The sequence below is a fragment of the Suillus paluster genome (assembly GCF_016628075.1).
Source record: "Suillus paluster strain FC165 chromosome Unknown EDB91scaffold_21, whole genome shotgun sequence".
In the NCBI taxonomy this organism is placed as follows: domain Eukaryota; kingdom Fungi; phylum Basidiomycota; class Agaricomycetes; order Boletales; family Suillaceae; genus Suillus; species Suillus paluster.
Genome location: NW_024537581.1, coordinates 236177 through 257447, shown reverse-complemented (window position 1 = coordinate 257447; position 21271 = coordinate 236177). Strand labels below are relative to the sequence as shown.

General features: G+C 45.7%; 7 protein-coding genes across 7 annotated transcripts; 4 read left to right on the top strand and 3 right to left on the bottom strand.

Moving 5' to 3' along the window:
- Positions 1-594: 594 nt before the first annotated feature.
- On the bottom strand, positions 595-2753 carry EDB91DRAFT_1247690 (cytochrome P450; the record flags this gene model as incomplete). The annotated part of the gene is made up of 12 exons (XM_041322844.1): positions 595-747; positions 796-1089; positions 1140-1316; positions 1368-1378; positions 1432-1471; positions 1520-1578; positions 1632-1942; positions 1995-2009; positions 2058-2128; positions 2179-2260; positions 2316-2359; positions 2409-2753. 12 exons carry the CDS (start codon positions 2751-2753, stop codon positions 595-597), a joined length of 1602 nt encoding a protein of 533 aa, XP_041177932.1.
- Positions 2754-3183: 430 nt separating this feature from the next.
- On the top strand, positions 3184-4421 carry EDB91DRAFT_1128445 (uncharacterized protein). The gene has a single exon (XM_041318528.1). It carries the CDS (start codon positions 3666-3668, stop codon positions 3933-3935), a length of 270 nt encoding a protein of 89 aa, XP_041177931.1. The 5' UTR covers positions 3184-3665; the 3' UTR covers positions 3936-4421.
- On the bottom strand, positions 3942-7535 carry EDB91DRAFT_1279176 (uncharacterized protein; the record flags this gene model as incomplete). Its single annotated transcript, XM_041324700.1, has 25 exons — positions 3942-4421; positions 4476-4685; positions 4731-4785; positions 4838-4882; positions 4997-4999; positions 5064-5066; positions 5135-5209; positions 5282-5284; positions 5345-5347; positions 5464-5469; positions 5544-5546; positions 5624-5626; positions 5784-5786; positions 5863-5886; positions 5964-5966; positions 6044-6046; positions 6124-6126; positions 6199-6201; positions 6330-6426; positions 6477-6612; positions 6668-6877; positions 6935-7017; positions 7067-7247; positions 7290-7300; positions 7375-7535. The coding sequence occupies 25 exons, from the start codon at positions 7533-7535 to the stop codon at positions 4396-4398; spliced, it is 1353 nt and encodes a 450-aa protein (XP_041177930.1). The 3' UTR covers positions 3942-4395.
- Positions 7536-9021: 1486 nt separating this feature from the next.
- EDB91DRAFT_304329 (uncharacterized protein) lies at positions 9022-9696 on the top strand. Its single transcript, XM_041326788.1, has one exon. The coding sequence runs from the start codon at positions 9128-9130 to the stop codon at positions 9554-9556; it is 429 nt and encodes a 142-aa protein (XP_041177929.1). The 5' UTR covers positions 9022-9127; the 3' UTR covers positions 9557-9696.
- A 932-nt stretch (positions 9697-10628) lies between these two features.
- Positions 10629-13150, bottom strand: EDB91DRAFT_304226 (cytochrome P450). Its single transcript, XM_041326787.1, has 13 exons — positions 13099-13150; positions 12474-13017; positions 12381-12424; positions 12244-12325; positions 12123-12193; positions 12060-12074; positions 11884-12007; positions 11697-11829; positions 11497-11643; positions 11433-11443; positions 11206-11382; positions 10862-11155; positions 10629-10813 (listed from the first exon to the last, which is right to left on the bottom strand). The coding sequence occupies exons 2-13, from the start codon at positions 12876-12878 to the stop codon at positions 10661-10663; spliced, it is 1656 nt and encodes a 551-aa protein (XP_041177928.1). The 5' UTR covers positions 12879-13017; positions 13099-13150; the 3' UTR covers positions 10629-10660.
- Positions 13151-15774: 2624 nt separating this feature from the next.
- On the top strand, positions 15775-16639 carry EDB91DRAFT_1247688 (uncharacterized protein; the record flags this gene model as incomplete). The annotated part of the gene is made up of 3 exons (XM_041322843.1): positions 15775-16065; positions 16116-16393; positions 16447-16639. 3 exons carry the CDS (start codon positions 15775-15777, stop codon positions 16637-16639), a joined length of 762 nt encoding a protein of 253 aa, XP_041177927.1.
- A 283-nt stretch (positions 16640-16922) lies between these two features.
- Positions 16923-19298, top strand: EDB91DRAFT_1081465 (uncharacterized protein; the record flags this gene model as incomplete). Its single annotated transcript, XM_041315382.1, has 12 exons — positions 16923-16976; positions 17026-17036; positions 17130-17143; positions 17201-17333; positions 17497-17516; positions 17543-17568; positions 17595-17658; positions 17971-18081; positions 18268-18300; positions 18874-18907; positions 18961-19032; positions 19238-19298. The coding sequence occupies 12 exons, from the start codon at positions 16923-16925 to the stop codon at positions 19296-19298; spliced, it is 633 nt and encodes a 210-aa protein (XP_041177926.1).
- Positions 19299-21271: the final 1973 nt, after the last annotated feature.

Here is a 21271-nt window from a genome sequence, read left to right as displayed (position 1 = left end):
TGCGTGTCCTACAAATTCCACGATGCTGGTACTCATACCTCCAAGCTTTTATATCAGGACAAGTATTTTCTAGCATTGATCACAAGATCATTGGCCTTGATATCGGTATTTCTTGTCTTCATATGTCCGTCCTCACGATACGCAGACACTTGTGGTCGCGTGGATGAGCAGACTATACAACCCAAGTGATTGACTGATATCCAAGACAGCTATATGAAGAATTCTCATGCTTGTATATGCGTACATCCTCCGTTTTTGAATCTTATGCGTAGAGTCGCTTCCTCGTGAAGCGCACGTCCTCTATCTATTCGCTACCATTGCCATCATCCCTGTCATCATCTTTGTTTTTCAATTATATTGAAACATCTCAGCGAGGCGGGCTTGCGTCCCGGTGAATGAACCATCTCTTGAACCTGAGATCTGGACAAACATCGAACGACATGCTCCACTCCCTAAGCCTTTCGTTGCATAGAGAGCCAATATTAATTGAGTGCTAACGATGTCAAGCTACAGATACTTCTGATCTGAATACAATCCAAGAGCTCCAGCCGCGGACAAGTGAGGAAAACAATATTTAAACCTGCCAGCAACCAATCATTCGTACCGACGAACGCGTAAAGGTACTCCAATACCATCCTCTCCAACAACCCGCGGACGAGGCAAAAGTCCCCTCGCAATCTCAAGCTGAGTATCTGGTCCATCCCGCATCTCAAACATGAAATTCTTCACCAGAACCGATAAAACCGTCTATGTCGCAGTGAGTCACGTCGAAACAAGTTGATGCGTAAAAATCACCTTGAATTCCGCAAGTGCAAATTCTTTTCCAAGACATGTCCTCGGGCCGTCAGAAAATGTCAGCAAATGCCTATGACCTTGGACTTCCTTGGCCTTCCCACTGATGCCCTCTTCAGTTAGCCAACGGTCGGGCTTGAATTCCTTTGCGTCAGGTCCCCAGATGGAGAAAGAGCGATTGATGGCCCTGACTGAGATCCTAATCAATGACCCCTTGGCTACAGATATACTGTCGGTCATTTTCCCGGACGCCGTGCGCACAGGTTCACCCAAAGGAATAACATCGTCTGCGGTTGCCTGTAGATCTACTGTCAGGTGTATATTCAAAGTTAGGCAGGCGCACTCACAAGCCGAACGAATTCGGGTATCGGGGGATGGAGTCGTAGAATTTCATGGACAACAGCATCCAAGAACGGGAGGTTGGCTTTTAATTGGTCATATGTCGGATCAGCACCAAACGCAAGCAGTTCCTCTCTGAGTCTGATTTGGACATCGAGGTGTCGCGATAGTTCGATTAGTGCCCACTGATCATTCCATGAATACTGTGCACAGACGTCATCGGACAGTAGACTCACCGTAAGACTGACTGCCAACGAAGAGTCAGCCAACATGATAGCAGCAGAAAAGAAATCGACTCACCGGATGTAGTCTCGTAACCTGCGACAAGCAAGACCTTCATCTGCATGACGTTAGCTTGAAATTCGTCGCTAGAATAGTCTTCACGGACCTCAGCCACTACTTCCTCCTCGGACAGACGAAGCTCGGCATCCTGACCTTCGGCTTTGACTGTCGTCGTGACGTGAATGAAGGGACTACGATAAATGTTTTAGAGAACGTACGCAACAGTCCAATAACGGACTTCTCCTCTTCTGCCTCGTTCATGTTCGCGTCCTTCTCCTGGCGACTGCGGATCAACAATTTGTTGGATATTTCGCCCATGGTTGCGCCAAGTTTCTTGGTCAGAATCGTCCGCTTAGTGGGAATCTTGGCGATGGTAGGAAATACTTGCGCGAGCAACATAAAAACCTTGTTCCTCGCTGAGGCCCGTGCATTGTTCCCGAACGTATCAAACACTTCGGTCACGGTAGCGTGCTTCCCATCGAGCGAGCCAAAATCATGGGAGAAACCGGCGATGCCAATCGTATCTAGACTGATGCTGCCTCAGTTTCAAGGCTTAAATAGCAAAGGGATCCATCGCGTACGAGGTATGATTCATCCTTGCAGTTGTTTAGAATGCAACTTTTCATGCCAGGAAAGCTACGCACCAGTTCTGGACTTCAATGACCGCATTTCCATCCTTGCTGGATTCTATAGCAGTATCCCATGCACCCTTGACCTGTAGAATAAGCTCAGAGATGTCGCATTTCCGAGATTGTAAATCCTTACCTTGTATGCTGAGTCATAGAACACTGATGTAAGTTTCCGAATAGCTGCGTTACTAAAAGCTGGCGTGATGGCCTTCCGCTGCCTAATTCGCAGGGTATTGATTAGTCACTGGCGCGAGGACAAGATTTGAACACCACCTCCTGTGGCTTTCACCGTTAGACCATAGTACCCCTCTGCCAATCTGATGAGAGATATCAAACAGACGAAATCAGAAGAGGATATCAACATACCAAGGCCTCTAAGAGCACTGACGCAAGGGGCGTCCGCACATAGGTCCATGTCTCTCGGGCATAAAAATGTGCTATAGCTTTTGGGTCACATAGCACGATTCTAGTCTGCCCGAGGACGCTCGGAATCATATATACTACCCCATATTCGTCCGCCCAACGTTCATACATTGCAGCAGTGTCTGTAGATGAAGTGAGGTCGTTTGAAACACCATATACGATGCTGGAACGAGGTGGACCCCGCAGTTGAGTCGTCTTCAATCGCCAGCGGAGGGCCCTTAGAACTTTGACAAAGGCCCAAAGTGCTGCAAATGAACAAGCGATATTGAATGTGCCAACTGAACGCATGGTTGTCCAGAGGCTCGATGGAGAGCCAGGCGGTATGGAGATAGTAGTAGAAATCTTCATTCTTGTGATGTATTCGGCATGGAATCTGGCGGAAGATTTATAGCCACTTCTGAGGCTGCGGTATGAAGTTCACCGGCTTTAGCAACAGGGCAGTGCTTGCCGTGTGACACCGTTGCCCATACATCAGGAGTCACTATTCATAGGAGTCGGAACCGGTGTCTCAAGCAAGTGTCGTGCACCAGTGAACTCGCTAGTCATTCTGCAAGAGTCAAGGAGATGCCGTACGCTGCAAATACTGAGTGGGAGGCCATTCAAGCTCAAACGTGATACGTAGGCTGGACGACAAGGTTGCAGGTACGCAGCCTGCATCTAAAAATGCGACTTTGTTGCAAAGTCGCTTATGAGCATTTTGAATCTGGTTATGAGCGCAAGTAACCGTATTCGGAATTTCATACGCGTCAATCTCAACCACTTTCGCACGTTCTACATAGCGTTCAGCAAAGCCAAAACTATTTGTATAAGTAGGTCTGTCGTTGGCTGTCACCACTGCTGATTGGGCTATTATGTAGGTCCACAAAGTTGCTCACGAACTTGAACGTCTGTTACTTGACCACCCTGGGGCAGTAACTGCACCAATAGTGGTCTGTACTTGACCGAGCGACATAAAGTCGACCACACTTGCGATGCAACTCTAACCGCCGAGGCACCTACTCAGCCTGGCAGCATATTGAAAAAGGTGTATTTATCTCTGTTGTTTTCCACTGGCGATAAACCGTCTGCCCTGGCACAGTCACCGAGCCTGAACACAGATCATCACGGGTTTCCCGGGCCCGTAGCTATGATCTAGAGCACCTCGCCCTCTATGATGCACGGAAGAATGGATTCGATAGGAGGGAGCTGAACGCAGAGAGTATGTTTATGGTACGTCCTTCGTCATTAGCACAATTGATCGTCATACTCATCGCGCCTCTACTGTCTGTGTTTTCCTCATCCAACTTACTTAGGCGCTACCTATGTCATGACCGCGCCACATGTATGCTTCACGATACTGATATATACGTCCACTTCATTTCTTGTCATTTTGGTTTACTATTCATTATCTCCTCCCCCATCTCTTCTTGTCGATCCACCGAAATTGTGTTCAACTACGAGACCATAATTCGATCCTGTGATTGCCTCTGATTTATCTGTTCTAAGTTCACCGTGCCTCCCCAAACCTTCATGTTCATGACTTGATTCCCCCACGTGGCGGGTATTGACAGCGTTAGTCGCGTCCGTCGTCATGCCGGTCCGTCTTAGCGTCGAAGAATACTGAACCTATGCTGAAGTTCGCGGTCTAGTCGCCCCTAGAAGTAAGAATAAACGGTGATCACTTGACGAGCCCGGGTCTACATTGTACAAAACAGAACACGATATAATGAAATCCAAAAGAAGGGTATTGAAACCCGATACAGCCTGCAGCACTTAGCAGTTGCAGCTGAAGTGGTCGGTATAGTACATAACAGTATGGGAAGGAGCATTGAAAATTTGAAAGCAGGAAACAGTACTCAGCAGTTGAAGCTGGCGTGCTCGGTATCGTACACAACATGAGCACATAGCATGGGAGAAGCATCAAAAGCAGGACACTTGGCCCGAGCGCCGTCTACTTCTTTGTGAGCAGTTCCTTCGCTGCGCTGCTAGTAAGCTTCGAGTTCCGGGTTCAAATCAAGGCGAGAGACGTACACATGCGATTTTCAAGGATGAACTCGAGAATCTTCGTCTTCAGCTCCTCTTTCTTATAGCCTCGATCAGTAATTTCCCTCGCGACTTTCTCCACAGCGATAGCCGTAGGAGATTTCACGTAATGGTCCACGGCAGACTTCATGAACCCCAGTTCATCGTCCGAGTCATGCCGGAGGAAGGCGGAATATTCGAGGACCAAAATGGTAGCTGCTATGCGTTATTAAAGTGTAGCTGGCTGTGCGGTCAGAAACTAACCAATGCCAATCCGAAGGATTCCGTTCGCAGTGGTGAACCATGTTCCATTGCGAGCCTATTGAGCACTCTCAACAATGGTAAGGATCATTGTGGAGAAACAAACTTACCAAAGGCTGAAGAATAGACAAAAACTCTCCTCTCCAGGTGAGAGTCTAGTCATTGAGATAGCATTAGCATCAGAACCATTTCAAACAGAACACTTGTAGTCTGTTACACAGTAATGTCGGAAGTATGAGGTGGCTGGAATTATTAATGCCGAGACTTACATTCTGTTTGTTCAACAATTGTAATTGATCAACCACGAGATAATGACACTGTCTAAATGAGACTTACAAACTATCCAGAAGTTAAAACCAGATGATTATCAGTATGTGGCACAGCCAATGCCAGTGGGTTGGACATACAAGCTGTATAAAATCAATGAAATTGGGTGTGTCAGTGTACCAATGGTGCATAACAAGAAGGGAATAACATACACCCTGTGAACATATAATGAGTAGAAGAATAGAAACTACACAACTGGAATCTGTAGCAATTAAAAAAGGACTGACATGCTAGAAAGAAAGAGTCAATCAGAAAAATGAATAATCAATGAGCTGTGACACAGCACTCACATTCTGTACAGCAGATGAGCAGGATAAGTGAACATGGAAAACAAATTAGAACAAAAGGATACTCAACAAACTATGCATCATGTGAGTGATGAAGGGTTGGAATATCTGAGGACACTTACATTAGGCTATTACAGACATCAAAGATCACAATCTTCAGTGCCGTGTATCAATACAAGACATGATCATGAAAGATACCTACCATCTATGAATGAATGAGCAGCAGCATGATATCAGGATGGTCAGTGTAGGTTCCAGAAGAGAGATCATCAAGGAACTTACTTGCTGTCAACAGAGCAGGAGCAGCAAGGGATTGGAATCATCAGCATGGGATGGGGAGCAGAAACCAGTAAGGCACTTGCTTGCTGTCAACAGGCCAGGAGCAGCAAGGGATTGGGATCATCAACATGAGATGAGGAGCAGAAACCATCAAGGCACTTACTCGCTGTCAACAGGCCAGGAGAAGCAAGGGATCAGGACCATCAGCATGGGATGAGAAGCAGGACCATCAAGGCACTTACAGGAACCACCAAGGCAGTTACAGACTGTCAACAGGCCAGGAGCAGTAAGGTATCAGGATTGTCAGCATGGGAAGAGGAGCAGAAACCATCAAGGCACTTACTCGCTGTCAACAGGCCAGGAGCAGCAAGGGATCAAGATCATCAGCATATGATGAGGAGCAGAAACCATCAAGGCACATACTTCCTATCAACAGGCCAGGAGCAGCAAGGGATCAGGATCATCAGCATGGGATGAGGAGCAGAAACCATCAAGGCACTTACAGTCTGTCAACAGGCCAGGAGCAGCAAGGATTGGCATCATCAGCATGGGATTAGTTGCAGAAACCAGCCACTTACCAACTATCATCATAAGACAACTACAGTGAAAGATATGATATCAGTATGTTTACAGTCTTGGTAGTCTCATGTTCACCATTTATTAGCACCATCACAAAGCCACCATGATGTTGAACTAATAGTAATCTTACATAAAGATGCAAAAACCACTTAGCAAGGTCCAACTGGTATGCTTCATGATCTGTTGGACGTGGTAACAATTGCCAATGTGCATGATTAACAAGCACCCTAGATGATGTTGAAACACATGCACATGGACTTGAAACTTTGTGACTCACCCAACAGCACACTTGATACAAAGTTCCAGGTTTGACTGTTGTGTTGAAACCAGGTACAACCGTAATTCTTTGTCATCCAATGCAAAAGTCGTGCATTCTACCAATGTGTCACAGTTTGTGTTTGGCTGGTTCATATCTGGGTCGGTGACTCATTTTGACTTTCACTAGATAAATCAATCAGAACCACTCACTCTCCAACCGTACATAGCCCTTAGGATGGGCAAGGTTATTAATGTCACATAACCGATCCAAGACCTGTGTATTCTTGAACAATTCTTCGACACGATGGGCAATCCTCTTCAGGCACTCTTCACTTGATAGCCCAATGAACTCGTCCTCCAGTTCTCCAAATGCCACTGGACAGAGAGCTTCAAATTTTGTGAATACTGCAATTATGGGAACTGAAGAATTGTGATGTAGTCCGAGCACGACAAGGGACACTGGAGTCACAAGCTCACCATTCCCAGTATTGCACTCGGAGAAGAACTTCTCCTCTGACCGCTGGAATGTTCGACAATGGTCATCCATCGGAATACAATACCTGTATGACAGCAATGAACAAGCACAGAATGCAGGAGGGGGTCACTTACCAAATAGCATGCAGTCGCTCCTCCAATTTCGTTGCATTTGCACGTTCTGAGATAAATCTCTTCATCTCCTCGAATTCTTCTACAGAGCCCGCTTCGAAACCGCACGAGTCGTGAAAGACAAAACCAGAATTGCTTTTGAACACCATTTCGTTTGTGATCTCATGATTTCCACGCTGAGCATCTATCAGCGCATGCATGCTCATAGGGCAGATAGTGCACACACCGATCTCGAGCCTTCTACGACGACAGCATCGATCTACTCACTCACAAGTGATCAGCGGTCGATGCACGCATGCTATCGAACATACCACACCTTGCGTCCTTTGGCATCGTAAATCTCTGGCTTTTCCGTGGTGTTGCAGACCTTCTGAAGAATTGTAGTTTTGCCTGCGTTCGCTCTTCCTACGATCAGAACTCGGAAGCGCCCAAATGTCTCTCTGAGGTTCTGAGGGTCGATTTTGGGTGCCATCTGGAGTGCTTGATGTGCGTCCTGAGAGCGGAAGTGGTCGTGCAAGTAGTGGGGAGTGACACGGAACGAGATCGCAGCGAGGTACAACAGCGAACGAACACGAAGCAAGGGCTCCTATGACTCGCGTCATAACAGTTACAAACGGCGTCTATTTCCCTGGACACTCGAACCCCGAAGATGCACCAATTCTCAACCGTTCAATTGTTCGTGCAATAAAGTACAAAATTCAAGTACACGACAAGCGACTCTGAGTTATAAGATCGTTGATACAGAGATAAGCTATAATGTATGATCAAATTATGACAGAAATGACAGAATTTCCGTCTTCCCTACCTGCCTGCCTGAAAAGAAGTGATATAAATCTCTGTAAAGATGCGGGCGCTCAAGCTCTTTCAGATGATGGGTCCTTAGGTCGTCTGGGAGCGCAAAAGCATCCGTCCCACTCTAGAACAGGAGTGATCTCGTGGTGCTCGACAGATTCTGCATGTCTTTTCTCTCCCTGGAAGATAGCGGTGTTTGATGTGAACACATTGAAGGTCAAAGGAAACGCAGATGCAGCCTGTTTCGAGTTCTTGTGCAACGGCGCGCCAATATTTGTCAGAAAGATCGCGTTTCCGTCGACTAGAGGTGGGACGAAACTGGAGACCAGCGTCGAATAGCAGATCATGTCCGAGCGAAACTATAAGATATTCGAAGATAAATTAAAATAAATATTGACGAAGTTGTGGATTACGAAAGATAGATCGAGCTCTTTGAGGGTATGGGGATTGATAAAGCGAATATGAGATGATGAAAGGTCTACGGGAAAGTGTATGGGTAGGGGAGAGTTGTTGATGGTCGATGTTAAGTGGACGTGATGAACGTCACGGAGTGAGGGGAAGGAACGGACGTAGGTATGAGCAATCTTGAAGATCGGCTCGCCATCAATCTCGATCACTCCAGAGGAGGTGATGATCCAAAGACGAGATTCGTGATCTTAGTAGATGCTGCACAGTAACCGAACCCAGCAAAAACTGTAACACTTATCATTTTCTTTGTTGCCGCCGACAGTATTGATTAACAGTGATGGACCTAGTTTAAATTTCACTAGGTAGCTTGGCATACGAATGGTGGCGGGGTGAGAATAGTTGATGTCCCACCATGCGGTTATCCTCGCGTGTGGCCCCAGGCTGGAACTCGTGTTTGTTGTTGAGGCAGTTGGTGGGAGAAGTTGTCACATTGTTTGTTTGGATCTAAAGCTTTTGGTAAACAAACTGCAGGTGCATTCACATCCGCATTACTTGTCAACGATGATGACCATAGAGCCACCCTTGGATACATCAGACAACGTTTCCCAGAAGATCACACAAGTTCCCCTACGTGCAGGTCCTCCAACAAGAGAAGAGCTGCTCTCACACTATCCAGCCAAGTTCACATGGGACTAGCTCAAGACCTTTGTAAATTCCTGGTATATTTTATAGTCGATGTGAATGAGACTGACGATGCTGACACTGCAAAATTGATCAAGGGATCTCGGGCTGTTGAAGCGTGATAGGGCACTGCAAAAGAGATATAACGCATGGTCTCCGGGAATTGTAAAAGAGTATGGCTCAATGGGTGTGTGTCGTAGAGTAAGAACACGTGGAGAACGCTCAACGGCCTCAAGTAAACTACCTTATCAACCACCGTCTCCAATGGGGCAAGCCAGATACCCTTCCGCTCTTACCCTCAGCACTGATAGTGGTACCAGGCCGAAGGAAGTGTCTATCTCACACTGTAAATCCGACCAGCCACTCCCACCGCTCCCCCCAGACGCACCTGAATACTTCAGAGCCGATATCCCTGTCGACTCAGAGCTGATCAGTATTATTCAGAACGACTGGCCTTACTCCGTCCCCATCGAAATCGAACACACTCTTATCTGGTCGCGAGTTCCTATCTTTCACCCGGCTTTTATTCCTGCAGAAATCGCCTGCGTTGACCGAGTGGGGAATCACAGTGGAGAATCTCGTCCGCAGCCCAAAGGGCACTCCAGAGATTGAAGGAGATGGTGAGGAATGCTGGAAGGGAAATAGACGGTTGTGTGAATCGGAGATGGGCAGAGAGTGAGTGGGAAACTGCGTGGTTTGTCAATCCCCCAGTGAGTGAACGAGCCTACGGTGATGCTTCATTAGATGCTGAGCATCCTGCAGAGGCTCCAAAGCATTCGTGGACTAGCGCATATACACGTGTTCGCAAAGAAGAAACGCTTATAGGTGACAGATCAATATTAGATATAGAATGCTCATACAACTTTATCAGTCGTGGTCCTTGCGAATGAGTTTCGTTGGGTCCAACACTATCGTCACGATACTGCGCCACCATCATCATTGGAGAGATTCGCGATCTCCTGCGACGCCATCCCTACTGTGCTGCCGCTACTACAGTCGAATTGGCAACTCTCCCTGCAATCGCTGGATGTTTGTCCTGCGGCAGTGATCTCCATCCAGAAAGTCCTGCGTTTTTTCTCGCTGATCTGCAGAAGGCTTGTGCTTCTCGCGGTATCCAGGTAAACCACCTAGAGTGATAACGGTATGCGTGTCCTACAAATTCCATGATGCTGGCACTCATACACCTTCAAGCTTTTATACCAGGACATGTATTTTCTAGTATCGATCACAAGATCGTTGGCCTCGATATCGGTATTGCTTGTCTTCTTATGTCCGTCATCACGATACGCAGTCGCGTGGATGAGCAGACTATACAACCTAAGTGATTGACCCAAGACAGCTATATGAAGAATTCTCATGCTTGTATATGTGTACATCCCCCGTTTTTGAATCTTAGGTGTAGAGCTGCTTCCTCGTGAAGGGCACGTCTTCTATCCTATTCGCTATCATTGCCATCATCCCTGTCATTGTCATCTTTGTTTTTCAATTATGTTGAAGCAAGGCGGGCTTGCGTCCCAGTGAATGAACCATCCCTCGAACCTGAGATCTGGACGAAGATTGAACGACAGGCTCCACTCCCAAGCCTTTCATTGCATAGAGAGTCAATATGAATTGAGTGCTAACAATGTCAAGCTACATATACTTCTGATCTGAATACAATGCAAAAGCTCCAGCCACGGACAAGTGAGGAAAATATTTAAACCTGTCAGCAATCAATCATTCGTACCGACGGACGCGTAAAGGTACCCCAATACCATCCTCTCCAACAACCCGCGGACGAGGCAAAAGCCCCCTCGCAATCTCAAGCTGAGTATCTGGTCCATCCCGCATCTCAAACATGAAATTCTTCACCAGAACCGATAAAACCGTCTATATCGCAGTGAGTCACGTCGAAACAAGTGGATGCGTAAAAATCACCTTGAATTCCGCAAGTGCAAAGTCTTTTCCAAGACATGTCCTCGGGCCGTCGACAAATGTCAGCAAATGCCTATGACCTTGAACTTCCTTGGCCTTCCCACTGATGCCCCCTTCAGCAAGCCAACGGTCGGGCTTGAATTCCTTTGCGTCAGGTCCCCAGATGGAGAAAGAGCGGTTGATTGCCCCGGCTGAGATCGTAATCAATGACCCCTTGGCTACAGATATACTGTCGGTCATTTTCCCGGACGCCGTGCGCACAGGTTCACCCAAAGGAATAACATCGTCTGCGGCTGCCTGTAGATCTACTGTCAGGTGTATATTCAAAGTTAGGCAGGCGCACTCACAAGCCGAACGAATTCGGATATCGGGGGATGGAGTCGTAGAATTTCATGGACAACAGCATCCAAGAACGGGAGGTTGGCTTTTAATTGGTCATATGTCGGATCAGCACCAAACGCAAGCAGTTCCTCTCTGAGTCTGGTTTGAACATCGGGGTGTCGCGATAGTTCGATCAGTGCCCACTGATCATTTCATGAATATTGTGCAGACGTCATCGGACAAGTAGACTTACCGTAAGACTGACTGCCAACGAAGAGTCAGCCAATATGATAGCAGCGGAAAATAAATCGACTCACTGGATGTCGTCTCGTAACCCGCGACAAGCAAGACCTTCATCTGCATGACGTTAGCTTGAAATTCGTCGCTAGAATAGTCTCCACGGACCTCAGCCACTACTTCTGCCTCCGACAGGCGAAGCTCGGCATCCTGACCTTCGGCTTTGACTGTCGTCGTGACGTAAATGAAGGGACTACGATAAATGTTTCAGAGAACGTACGCAACAGTCCAATAACGGACTTCTCCTCTTCTGCCTCGTTCATGTTCGCGCCCTTCTCCTGGCGACTGCGAATCAACAATTTGTTGGATATTTCGCCCATGGTCACGCCAAGTTTCTTGTTCAGAATCGTCCGCTTAGTGGGAATCTTGGCGATGGTAGGAAATACTTCCGAGAGCAAAATAAAAACCTTGTTCGCCACTGAGGTCCGTGCATTGTTCCCGAACGTATCAAACGCTTCGGTCACGGTAGCGTGCTTCCCATCGAGCGAGCCAAAATCATGGGAGAAACCGGCGATGCCAATCGTATCTAGACTGATGTCGCCTCAGTTTCAAGGCTTAAATAGCAAAGGGATCCATCGCGTACGAGGTATGATTCATCCTTGAAGTTGTTTAGAATGCAACTTTTCAAGCCAGGAAAGCTACGCACCAGTTCTGGACTTCAATGACCGCATTGCCATCCTTGCTGGATTCTATAGCAGTATCCCATGCACCCTTGACCTGTAGAATAAGCTCAGAGATGTCGCATTTCCGAGATTGTAAATCCTTACCTTGTATGCTGAGTCATAAAACACTGATGTAAGTCTCCGAATAGCTGCGTTGCTAAAAGCTGGCGTGAGGGCCTTCCGCTGCCTAATTCCCAGGGTGTTGATTAGTCACTGGCGCGAGGACAAGATTTGAACACTACCTCCTGTGGCTTTCACCGTGAGCCCATAGTAACCCTCTGCCGATCTGATGAGAGATATCAGACAGACGAAATCAGAAGAGGATATCAACATACCGAGGTCTCTAGGAGCACTGACGCAAGGGGCGTCTGCACATAGGTCCATGTCTCTCGGGCATAAAAGTGTGCTATAGCTTTTGGGTCGCATAGCACGATTTTAGTCTGCCCGAGGACGCTCGGAATCATATATACTACCCCATATTCATCCGCCCAACGTTCATACATTGCAGCAGTATCTGTAGATGAGACGAGGTCGTTTGAAACACCATATACGATGCTGGAACGAGGTGGACCCCGCAGTTGAGTGGTCTTCAATCGCCAGCGGAGTGCCCTTAGAACTTTGACAAAGGCCCAAAGTGCTGCAAATGAACAAGCGATATTGAATGTGCCAACTGAACGCATGGTTGTCCAGAGACTTGATGGAGAGCCAGGTAGTATAGAGAGAGTAGTAGAGATATTCATTCTTGTGACGGATTCGACGTGGAATCTGGCGGGAGATTTATAGTCACTTCTGAGGCTGCGGAGCGAGTACAAAGTCCACCGGCTTTAGCAACAGTGGAGTGCTTGCCGTGCGGCACCGTTGCTTATACATCAAGAGTCACTATTCAATAGAACCGAAAAGTAAGTGTCGCGTATCAGTGAATCCGCTAGTCACTCTGCAAGAGTAAAGAAGATGCCGTACACTGCAAATACTAAGTGGGAGGCCATTCAAGCTCAGACGTGATACGTAGGCTGGACGGCAAGGTTGCAGGTACACAGCCTTACGTGGAGATAAGGTCAAGCCGCGGCAATCCGTTGCCCTTGCGCTAAGGTGTAGGCCATATGTTTAGTTCCCAGAGACATCGCGGGACAATACGGTTCAATAAGACTAACTGCGAGGCGTTTGGAGTAAGCACTAAGATGGCTCCCAGCCTGGATGGGCGCTATGAAGAGCAGAGAGTATGCCTGGGCTGACAATGTTCATCAAGAGCGGCTGGCACGGGTAAGGGACGATCAATTTTGGGTGGGGTAGATCCATCCATGCGTTGATGAGCGTTGATCATGAATCTGATGCTGAATGATTAATGATGGGTCCGGAAGTTCGGTGATTCCGAAGCCGTCAGAGTTGTGACGCATCTGAGCGCTAAGCATTCAATGACTCTATAGATGCATGTGGTTAGGCGTTTTCAATCAAATGAATGCCTACCGAAGTGACGAAAAACATTTTAGCTAGCCAGGCAAATGGGCATTGTGAAAATGCTGCGGCAACTGCCGCGGCGTTCCAAACGTGAAGTTACCTTTATGCCGCCACTAGTACTAGCCACATGCTTCTCAGTGTCGTTTCTAATGCGTTTATCAACACCATCCTTCAAGACTTTACCACGATCGACTCACTCTGGACTCAGTTTGAACTGGTACACTGAAGGGTCCCCACTTGAGTGCCTTCATTGCCAGCAGATCTCAGCTTCCAGCTTTCTAAATCCTGATACTGGCAGGCTGGGTGAACATACTAAGCGTGAATGTGCAGGCACCATTTACTCGTAGCGCAGACTCTCACTAGTACTCGCGGTGAACCATGTCTGCCGATGAAATACATATGTTTAGCTACACACTTATGTATTACGAGATGAGTTCTGCATTATGATACGAAACGCCCTGCAGAAGAGTATGTACATTATAATATAAGCCACAAGACCATATGTCAAGTATATGTCATGTCGCAGCACACCGCAGCACCCCCCATATATGTACATATTCAGGTGCTGCGGTGTGCTGCGATTGGTACTATGACAAGTTGCAGTCACTAAAATGCACTCCAACTTGAATCATTGCATGGTGTGATGCTTGTTTCAATCCCCTCATTTTGACTCTTGAGCGAGCTCACTGTGCCTGTACGTAGACGTACAGGTGTCAGTAGTTTGTGACTTATTTTCAATTATTGATGGCTTGAGTGGCAAAGTTGTTCCTTCAACACGATGATTGCGTTCTTTAACTCTTCTAATCACTGGATAGTGGTTCCAGTGAAATTCATTGGGTGAAACCATGTCATAATTGTCTGAAATTCAGAGCATTAGGTACTGAAATCGAGGTGCTGAAATTGCCGTTTTTTACTCTGAATCTGTACTCTGAAAGCATACTCTGAAAAAATGCTGGTATCACGCTAAAATAATTGTTTCCCTACATGTCACATCACATGATCAAATTCACATATTAAATTTTGCAGTTCGCAAGAATTGAACGCAAGAGCTCACGCAAGGATAGGTACAGCATCATTACCGCTAACCCACAAGACCATTGGTATATCCTTACAATAATAGCAATATATACCAAAGTAATGTCACATGACAAAAATGCGAAAATTCCATAAGTCCTGAACACCAAACAAATTAGCATCCCGACTCGTATGGAGTTGAATCTGATTCAGTAAATTTTCTACTGAAAGGATGGTGCTGAATTGAGGGTGGTCAGCTGAAATTCAGAATCAGCACTCCAATGAAATTAACTGCATGCAGTTTCAGAGGAAGTTACTCTGAAACATTCAGCACCAGCACATTTTCCAGTGATTTTCATTGAAACTACTACCCACAGTGTAATCCTGCAAAGATTATGCACTAACTAGCAAGAAATAATGGTTTTTGTGAGTCCGTGCTTTGAATCTTCAGTGCAGGGACTCACAAGAACTTCTGATGGCAATGGCTTACATAATCTGACACACATAATTATAGTGGTGCAGAGGCGCCAATCCCTGACTGGTGCCTTCTCCACATTATATTTTGGTACATGATGACTAGTTGACTGGCTAAGACTTGTACTGCCTCATGCTTATCATCCTGCCATTGAGAACAGATGGTACAAACCAACCCAGCAGTCCAGAGTATTCCTTGGAATTAGTCCTTCATATATGAGAAACAGACATCATGACCCACTGGCTGCCACATGGGCATTTTGCTCTTGGTCTGCCACATAATTTTTAATTTTCACGTTTTCATGTTTTCATGTTTTTGTTGGTAAAGTTTTGCAGAAGAGAGTGAGTCCATCCTGCACATGAAACAGTGATCAAGACAAGACAAGAGGAAATCAGATTGCGAGCTGAGAGTGAAATCAACTAAAGGGCCAATATGAAGGACATGGCTAAAGAAACCAACATTACCAAGAGACAACAGCATGACAGTAAAGTTGCATATGAGCTCCAACAATGCCCATGTGTAAGGCTTCTTTGAATGGCCAGAGACTGATCCCGGGGCATGCAGAAATTTTGGCCTTGATCTTAGAGTGATGTGACTCATACGAGAATACCAACGCCTGGAGGGAGGTGACGAATGTCCTGCTCAGCTCCAGTCTCATATCAAGAGCCTGGTACGAAGCTGCTAGAGCAGTGATGTACAAGGATATTGAACATTCTCGAATCAAATCCCTTCGCCTACTCCTTCGCACTGTACACAAGAGCTTTGGCGGACATGGCCCTGCTCATGCCCTCCATTTCACATGTTATTTCATGCAATTTTTGTCGCCTTTGGGTGACAAAGTGGAGAGGAATGAATATCCGACGCTTGCAGGAGAGATTGTTGCCTGCTGTCCAGAACTTAGGCACCTTGCAGGCCATCACAACCCCTTGCACTTCACCAGCGACACATCCCTTCCAGAGTACTCATATTTGAAGATGCTGAAAGTATACAGGCAACACCTCTGTCTCCTTTACCTTGTCTGCACAATCTCGAGTCCTTCAAACTGCTTTGGGGCAAGACTAATGGCGATCAGCTGGACCATTGTTTGGTGCCTAGTTTCACCCTTTCGACTCTGTCGATAGCTCCTACAAGTTTATCCCTTGGTCAGTGCAAATGGCTGTTTGGATCCAGTTTCCAGAGCATTGAGTCCTTGAAGGTGGATGAGGTATCAGGCGCGAGCCTGGGTTACTTGTGCAAGGTCATTAGAGGTTGTCTGAGGAATGTCCGCCTCAAACATCTTGTGTTTTATGACACAATGGATGCACTATTCTTGTTTGTGGGCCTCCAAAGACTTCGTATAGATGGCTTATGTTTCGACTTGCAAGTTTCGTTTCATCTACCATCATCATTGGAAACATTCACATTCATGTTCTCGCAGGTGCTCACGCAGAGCGTGCTGATGCTGCTACTTTCGAATTGGCAACCGTTCCTATGCTCGCTGGATGTGTATTCATATCAGAGAAGTCCATTGGTTTTCTTGCAGATGATCATGGCATCCAACCAGTGCCATGTGGATGACCTGCAAGACACTTGTGCTGCTCGCGATATCCAGTTAAACTGGACAAGTTTGCTTTCATAAACCGATACCAGTATGCATGTCCTATCAATCCTATGGCGACAATACTTACATGGATCTAGGCTTTATCTTGAATTTACTTGAATTATTAGATAATTAAAAATTATCGGCTTTGAAGTCAGTATTCCTTGTTCTTTCCTACCTTTCACAATGTGCAGTTATTTTGCTGCGTGTAACACTATGGTCCCGTGCATAAATGGGCTACAGTCCAAGTGATTGACAAATATGTCTCAAACTTGCCACCAAATATACAGCTCATATGAACACTGGGCATGTGGGGTACGTGTATCTCTGTGAGCACACTTCAATCCTGATCACCATCTGACAGCTGATGGGAAGGTAAAGGACAATTTTGTCAATCATTTTGTGTTTGGTCATGGCAGGTGAATATCTCATTGGCTACCAATTTAAGTTGTTTATGGACTCGTGCAGGCACATTTGTCCAGGTAGGCTGATTGATGGTTCATCACATACATCTTGGGGATGACATATGCCCTTGATAGGTCGTTGGTTTGTAGAGAACGGTCTGTGGACTGCAATGGCTGCTATACTCGTTGTCTTGCGCATCGATCATGCCAGGGACTCAAATGGAGACAAGATTGAGGTGAAACCAGAAGTCACAACCGGCATGGTGATGTGAGTGACTTGGATGTACGTGCAAGAAACCTGCAGCTAACTTTGAGTTCAAAGTCACCTGCAGCCTTTCCTGTGCTTGTTTGAAAGCGTGAATACAACACGAGAAGGGCAGCTTCAAGAAACAATGAATTTGAAGTAGCCTACAGTTGTTTGCACTTGGTAGCATTCCTTGGGGTGTTCTCGGTATGTACATATGTATAATTGACCAGTGGCGCAGCATGAGCTGAGCACTGAGGTTTGTGGTCTCTGCTTTCTTGGTAGTGGAAGAGAATTATTTTTATTGAGATCTGGCCACGATACCTGAGCATAGAGGGCAAAATACTTGGTGAGTCTCATGATTATCTCATCTCTTGACGAATTTGACTGAGTTGATGCATTCATTCTGAATGTGTTTAGCTGTTATGATCAGCGTTCACCAAATGGTAAAGGCCTAACACAACCACTAGGACTCGTCAAGGATAAGAGAAATAGATGTTATTGAGAGTGAACGTCTGAGTCTACACTGGGTAGGAACGAAGAGGTTAAGTCTAAGGAGTACTACTGACTACGACCTAAACTATATACTACTCTTGGAGCGGAGATATTTGAGTATGAAAGGTAGTGATATATCTATATACGATCATAACATTGCGCCTAGGGTATAGGGCGTCTTATCAACCAATCAACTACAAGAAGGGAAAAGGGTATCGGAGATTAAGCAGGGTCTCAGGGTACTGCTTCTATTCAGGGTGGATGGATATGAAGAAGAGTGAGAGAGTTCTGTGACAAGAAGTCTCGAGCGGTGATTAAGGATCTTGATAGAGATAGGATCTGGAGATGTATCGGGTACGATCGGATCTAGGGTTTCTCCAGGGTCTTCGGTAATGAGCATGCTTCTCTATGAGTGGCGCTTCTGTGATAGGGATTCAGGGGTTCAGCTGTGACTGTGCAACAGGTTCTTATGTAAGGGATTCGGTGAATGACAGAGGTAACTCTTAACATGTCATGTGTGGGAAGTGAAAGGTCTGCAGTGTGAAGGGATGATGACTCTTCGAGAGATGGCTTGTAAAGGACTCTCGGTTATGGTTCGATCATAGAGGCGTGTAAATGCTTATGATGTAGCTGGTTGCCTAATCGTAGGACTTTCTAAGGATATGATGACTTCGGATGTCTAGGGTTACGGATATAGATGGATGACATCGATGTAGTATAGATGTGATGTAAAGATAGTGATCGTTAATCAGTTATCCATCTTATCTTATCAGGGATCTTATCTAATCTAATCTTATCGGATAGGTGACTTAGGGTTCGATAATCGAAATTTAGATGCAATTGGTAACATTCATGACATTAGCCTATGAGTGACCAATTGACTGAGTGCGAGACACGGCACTGTTCAGCTTCCTTCCAGTTACAGCGAGTAATATGTCGACACAATGAGCTTAACTTGCCTTAATAAGATGCAGAGCTTGAGAAGATGGGACTCTGGAGATATAGAATATCCAGAATGACCACTCACGGCATAATATACTCCAACTCATAGTACCCTGAGGTTGTATAGGGCAGTTTTTCTTTCTTCGGGAGACCTTTGGATCGTATGTAGCTTCCATTCATGCTGTCGAACATATATACAACATCGATTATGCAGTCGCTATGGCTCAGATCTTGGCATGTTAGTCTGGAACATTGAGGAGGTTGATGTGGGCAAACACATTGGTCCGTGAGCTGACATGGAACGACTGAAACTAGTATAACCATCACTGAGTAGGGGGGGGGAGGGAATACTAGTAGTCAGGTAGGGGTGTTGTACCATTAGCTGAAACAACCCATATAAAACTGAACGAGATCATCAGGAAAACCCTCCTGTGCTAAATTCACACAATTTCACAAAATTTGTATAATTCTATATAATCACTTGTATTTAGGAACAAAGTTGATCATAATATTGCTGCGAGATGCAATTATTTCAAAACACGCGAAAATTAGTGAGAATTATCTGAACATTGAAATATATGTTTTTTTGTGTATGAGTTCAACTAGAATAAAATCCATCGTTTTGGTCAGAATCAGATGGGAATGGTGTAAACTATTCAATGTGTACAAGTGTCAAGGTGAAGAAGAACATAAACTGTTGGAAAGAACAATATGGACAGATGGGTAGTAGCAGTAGCATCCAGATGGACAATGAATCTAAGTACAAATGTGTGGGACTTTGCGAAATTATTAAAAAGGACAACATATGTCAACAAATAAACAAGAACCTTCACTGCAGAAATGATATTTTAGCTCCACCGTAATCCGAGGGTGTTTAGGTGTATAACCCAATGTGGTACAGATGCAAGACCTATTCCAGACCCAAACTTGATGTGGATGAAATTCAAGTGTCTAGGAGTTGCAATACCACATAAACAGATGCAAATCAGACCTTGGTTCAAAAGTAAAATGTCCTAACTCAACCCAATGCAGACTTGAGTTTTTGCCTTTCTCTCCACCCTGTTAACACTCATAACCCAACAATATCCGCCCTCTGGAAAGACAATATTTTCACAACCCGACCCTCAAGTTTATATGAAGTGAGTTCCTTTGTTTGTTTTTTTCCTGCCAAGTCCCTTTGACCAGAACCATCATGCAACCTCATTGCAGCAGCACACTGCTTATCCTGCTGCCCACATGTCCCAGCTACCTTTAGCTAACTGGTTTAGTGTTGCAGAAGTCCAGTTTGGTCCAGTTCAACAGGAAATTTTGTGAACACTGAACTGGACCTCATGTTCGGTTCAATCATTTTGCTGAACGCTGAATCAGACACCATGAACGCGTTCAAAGTGTCTGGTTCACGTCTGGTTCAGTGTTCAAACACTGAACGCATTGTAAATCTACGCTATTGCCAGTGAAGCTAAATAATCTCATCATATGATAGTACTAAGGAGTACTGGTACATCAAGATACTACCATGAAGCACGACCAAGTGTAAGTAAGCTGAAGCAAGACTAAAGATCAGTAAGATCAACGCAAAGGTCATCTTCAGTCACATGGGTGAGAGACTCAACATGAGCAGCAGCCTCAGCTGCAGCCTGGATATGCCTGTTGCGATAAGCACTCTTCAACAATTGGAGTGCCTCAAAGATATCAGGTGCAAGCCGGTTGCATTGACTCTGATCTGTGATGCTGCCACTTGAAAAGGCCCATTCTGACGGAGTGGCAGAACCTTGAATTGCAAGGTAATCTCTTGCCATACGGGAAAGTGTGGGGTATGCCACAGAATGATGCTGGCAGGTGCATCAGCAAATAACTACCAGTCAATGCAATGGATATAACTTACCCCCCACCAATGAACAACATCTCCCACATCTTCCAATGGAGCCGTCAAATACATGGTAAGTTCTTGACGAGGATTTGCAATGCATTGTTCGGATGATTGATGAGTGAGAATTGTTGAGCACATCCATAAGTGGCCATATTATATAGGCCCGGACTTGGAGGATGATGTAACAGGTGTTGGCTGACATGCAGCTGCAACAGGAATGTAATATTTGTTGAACTAAACTAGTGTTAGCAGCAATCATGATGCATGCAGGCCTAGGTGACACAAACTTACAACAGCTTCAAGTTCTCTGACACCTTCATTGAAGGCATCAGCATTCCATTGTGATTGTGCATACTTGAGTTTGTAATTGGGGTCGAGGACTGATGGCAAGCAAAATTAGAAAAGAGAAAAATTAAGACGTAGTAGGAGTCACATACCCAAGCAAATGAAATATGCGTCTGTGTCATCTGTTTTCTGTGTCCACTTATCTAAATTCTGTAGGCCTGCTTCCAATGCATCAGTTATGCTCAAGAACTTCTTGTCGGCAACCATATTTTTCCAGCTTTGCTGCAGGAACTCCAAGACTGGAATCACTCGCCATACTGTTGGGTGCATTGAGCTTGAAAAACTTTGAGTCGCATCCACAGGTTCCTAC

What these genes read in the sequence shown, in the direction of transcription:
- EDB91DRAFT_1128445 (XM_041318528.1), top strand. Translation starts at nt 3,666, where the DNA reads ATGTTTATGGTACGTCCTTCGTCATTAGCACAATTGATCGTCATACTC.
- EDB91DRAFT_304329 (XM_041326788.1), top strand. Translation starts at nt 9,128, where the DNA reads ATGGGTGTGTGTCGTAGAGTAAGAACACGTGGAGAACGCTCAACGGCC.
- EDB91DRAFT_304226 (XM_041326787.1), bottom strand. Translation starts at nt 12,878, where the DNA reads ATGAATATCTCTACTACTCTCTCTATACTACCTGGCTCTCCATCAAGT. An exon ending in CACGGTGAAAGCCACAGGAG is followed by an intron (nt 12,326 to 12,380) that starts GTAGTGTTCAAA and finishes CCTGGGAATTAG; the next exon opens with GCAGCGGAAGGCCCTCACGC. An exon ending in GTCCGTTATTGGACTGTTGC is followed by an intron (nt 11,644 to 11,696) that starts GTACGTTCTCTG and finishes TCACGACGACAG; the next exon opens with TCAAAGCCGAAGGTCAGGAT.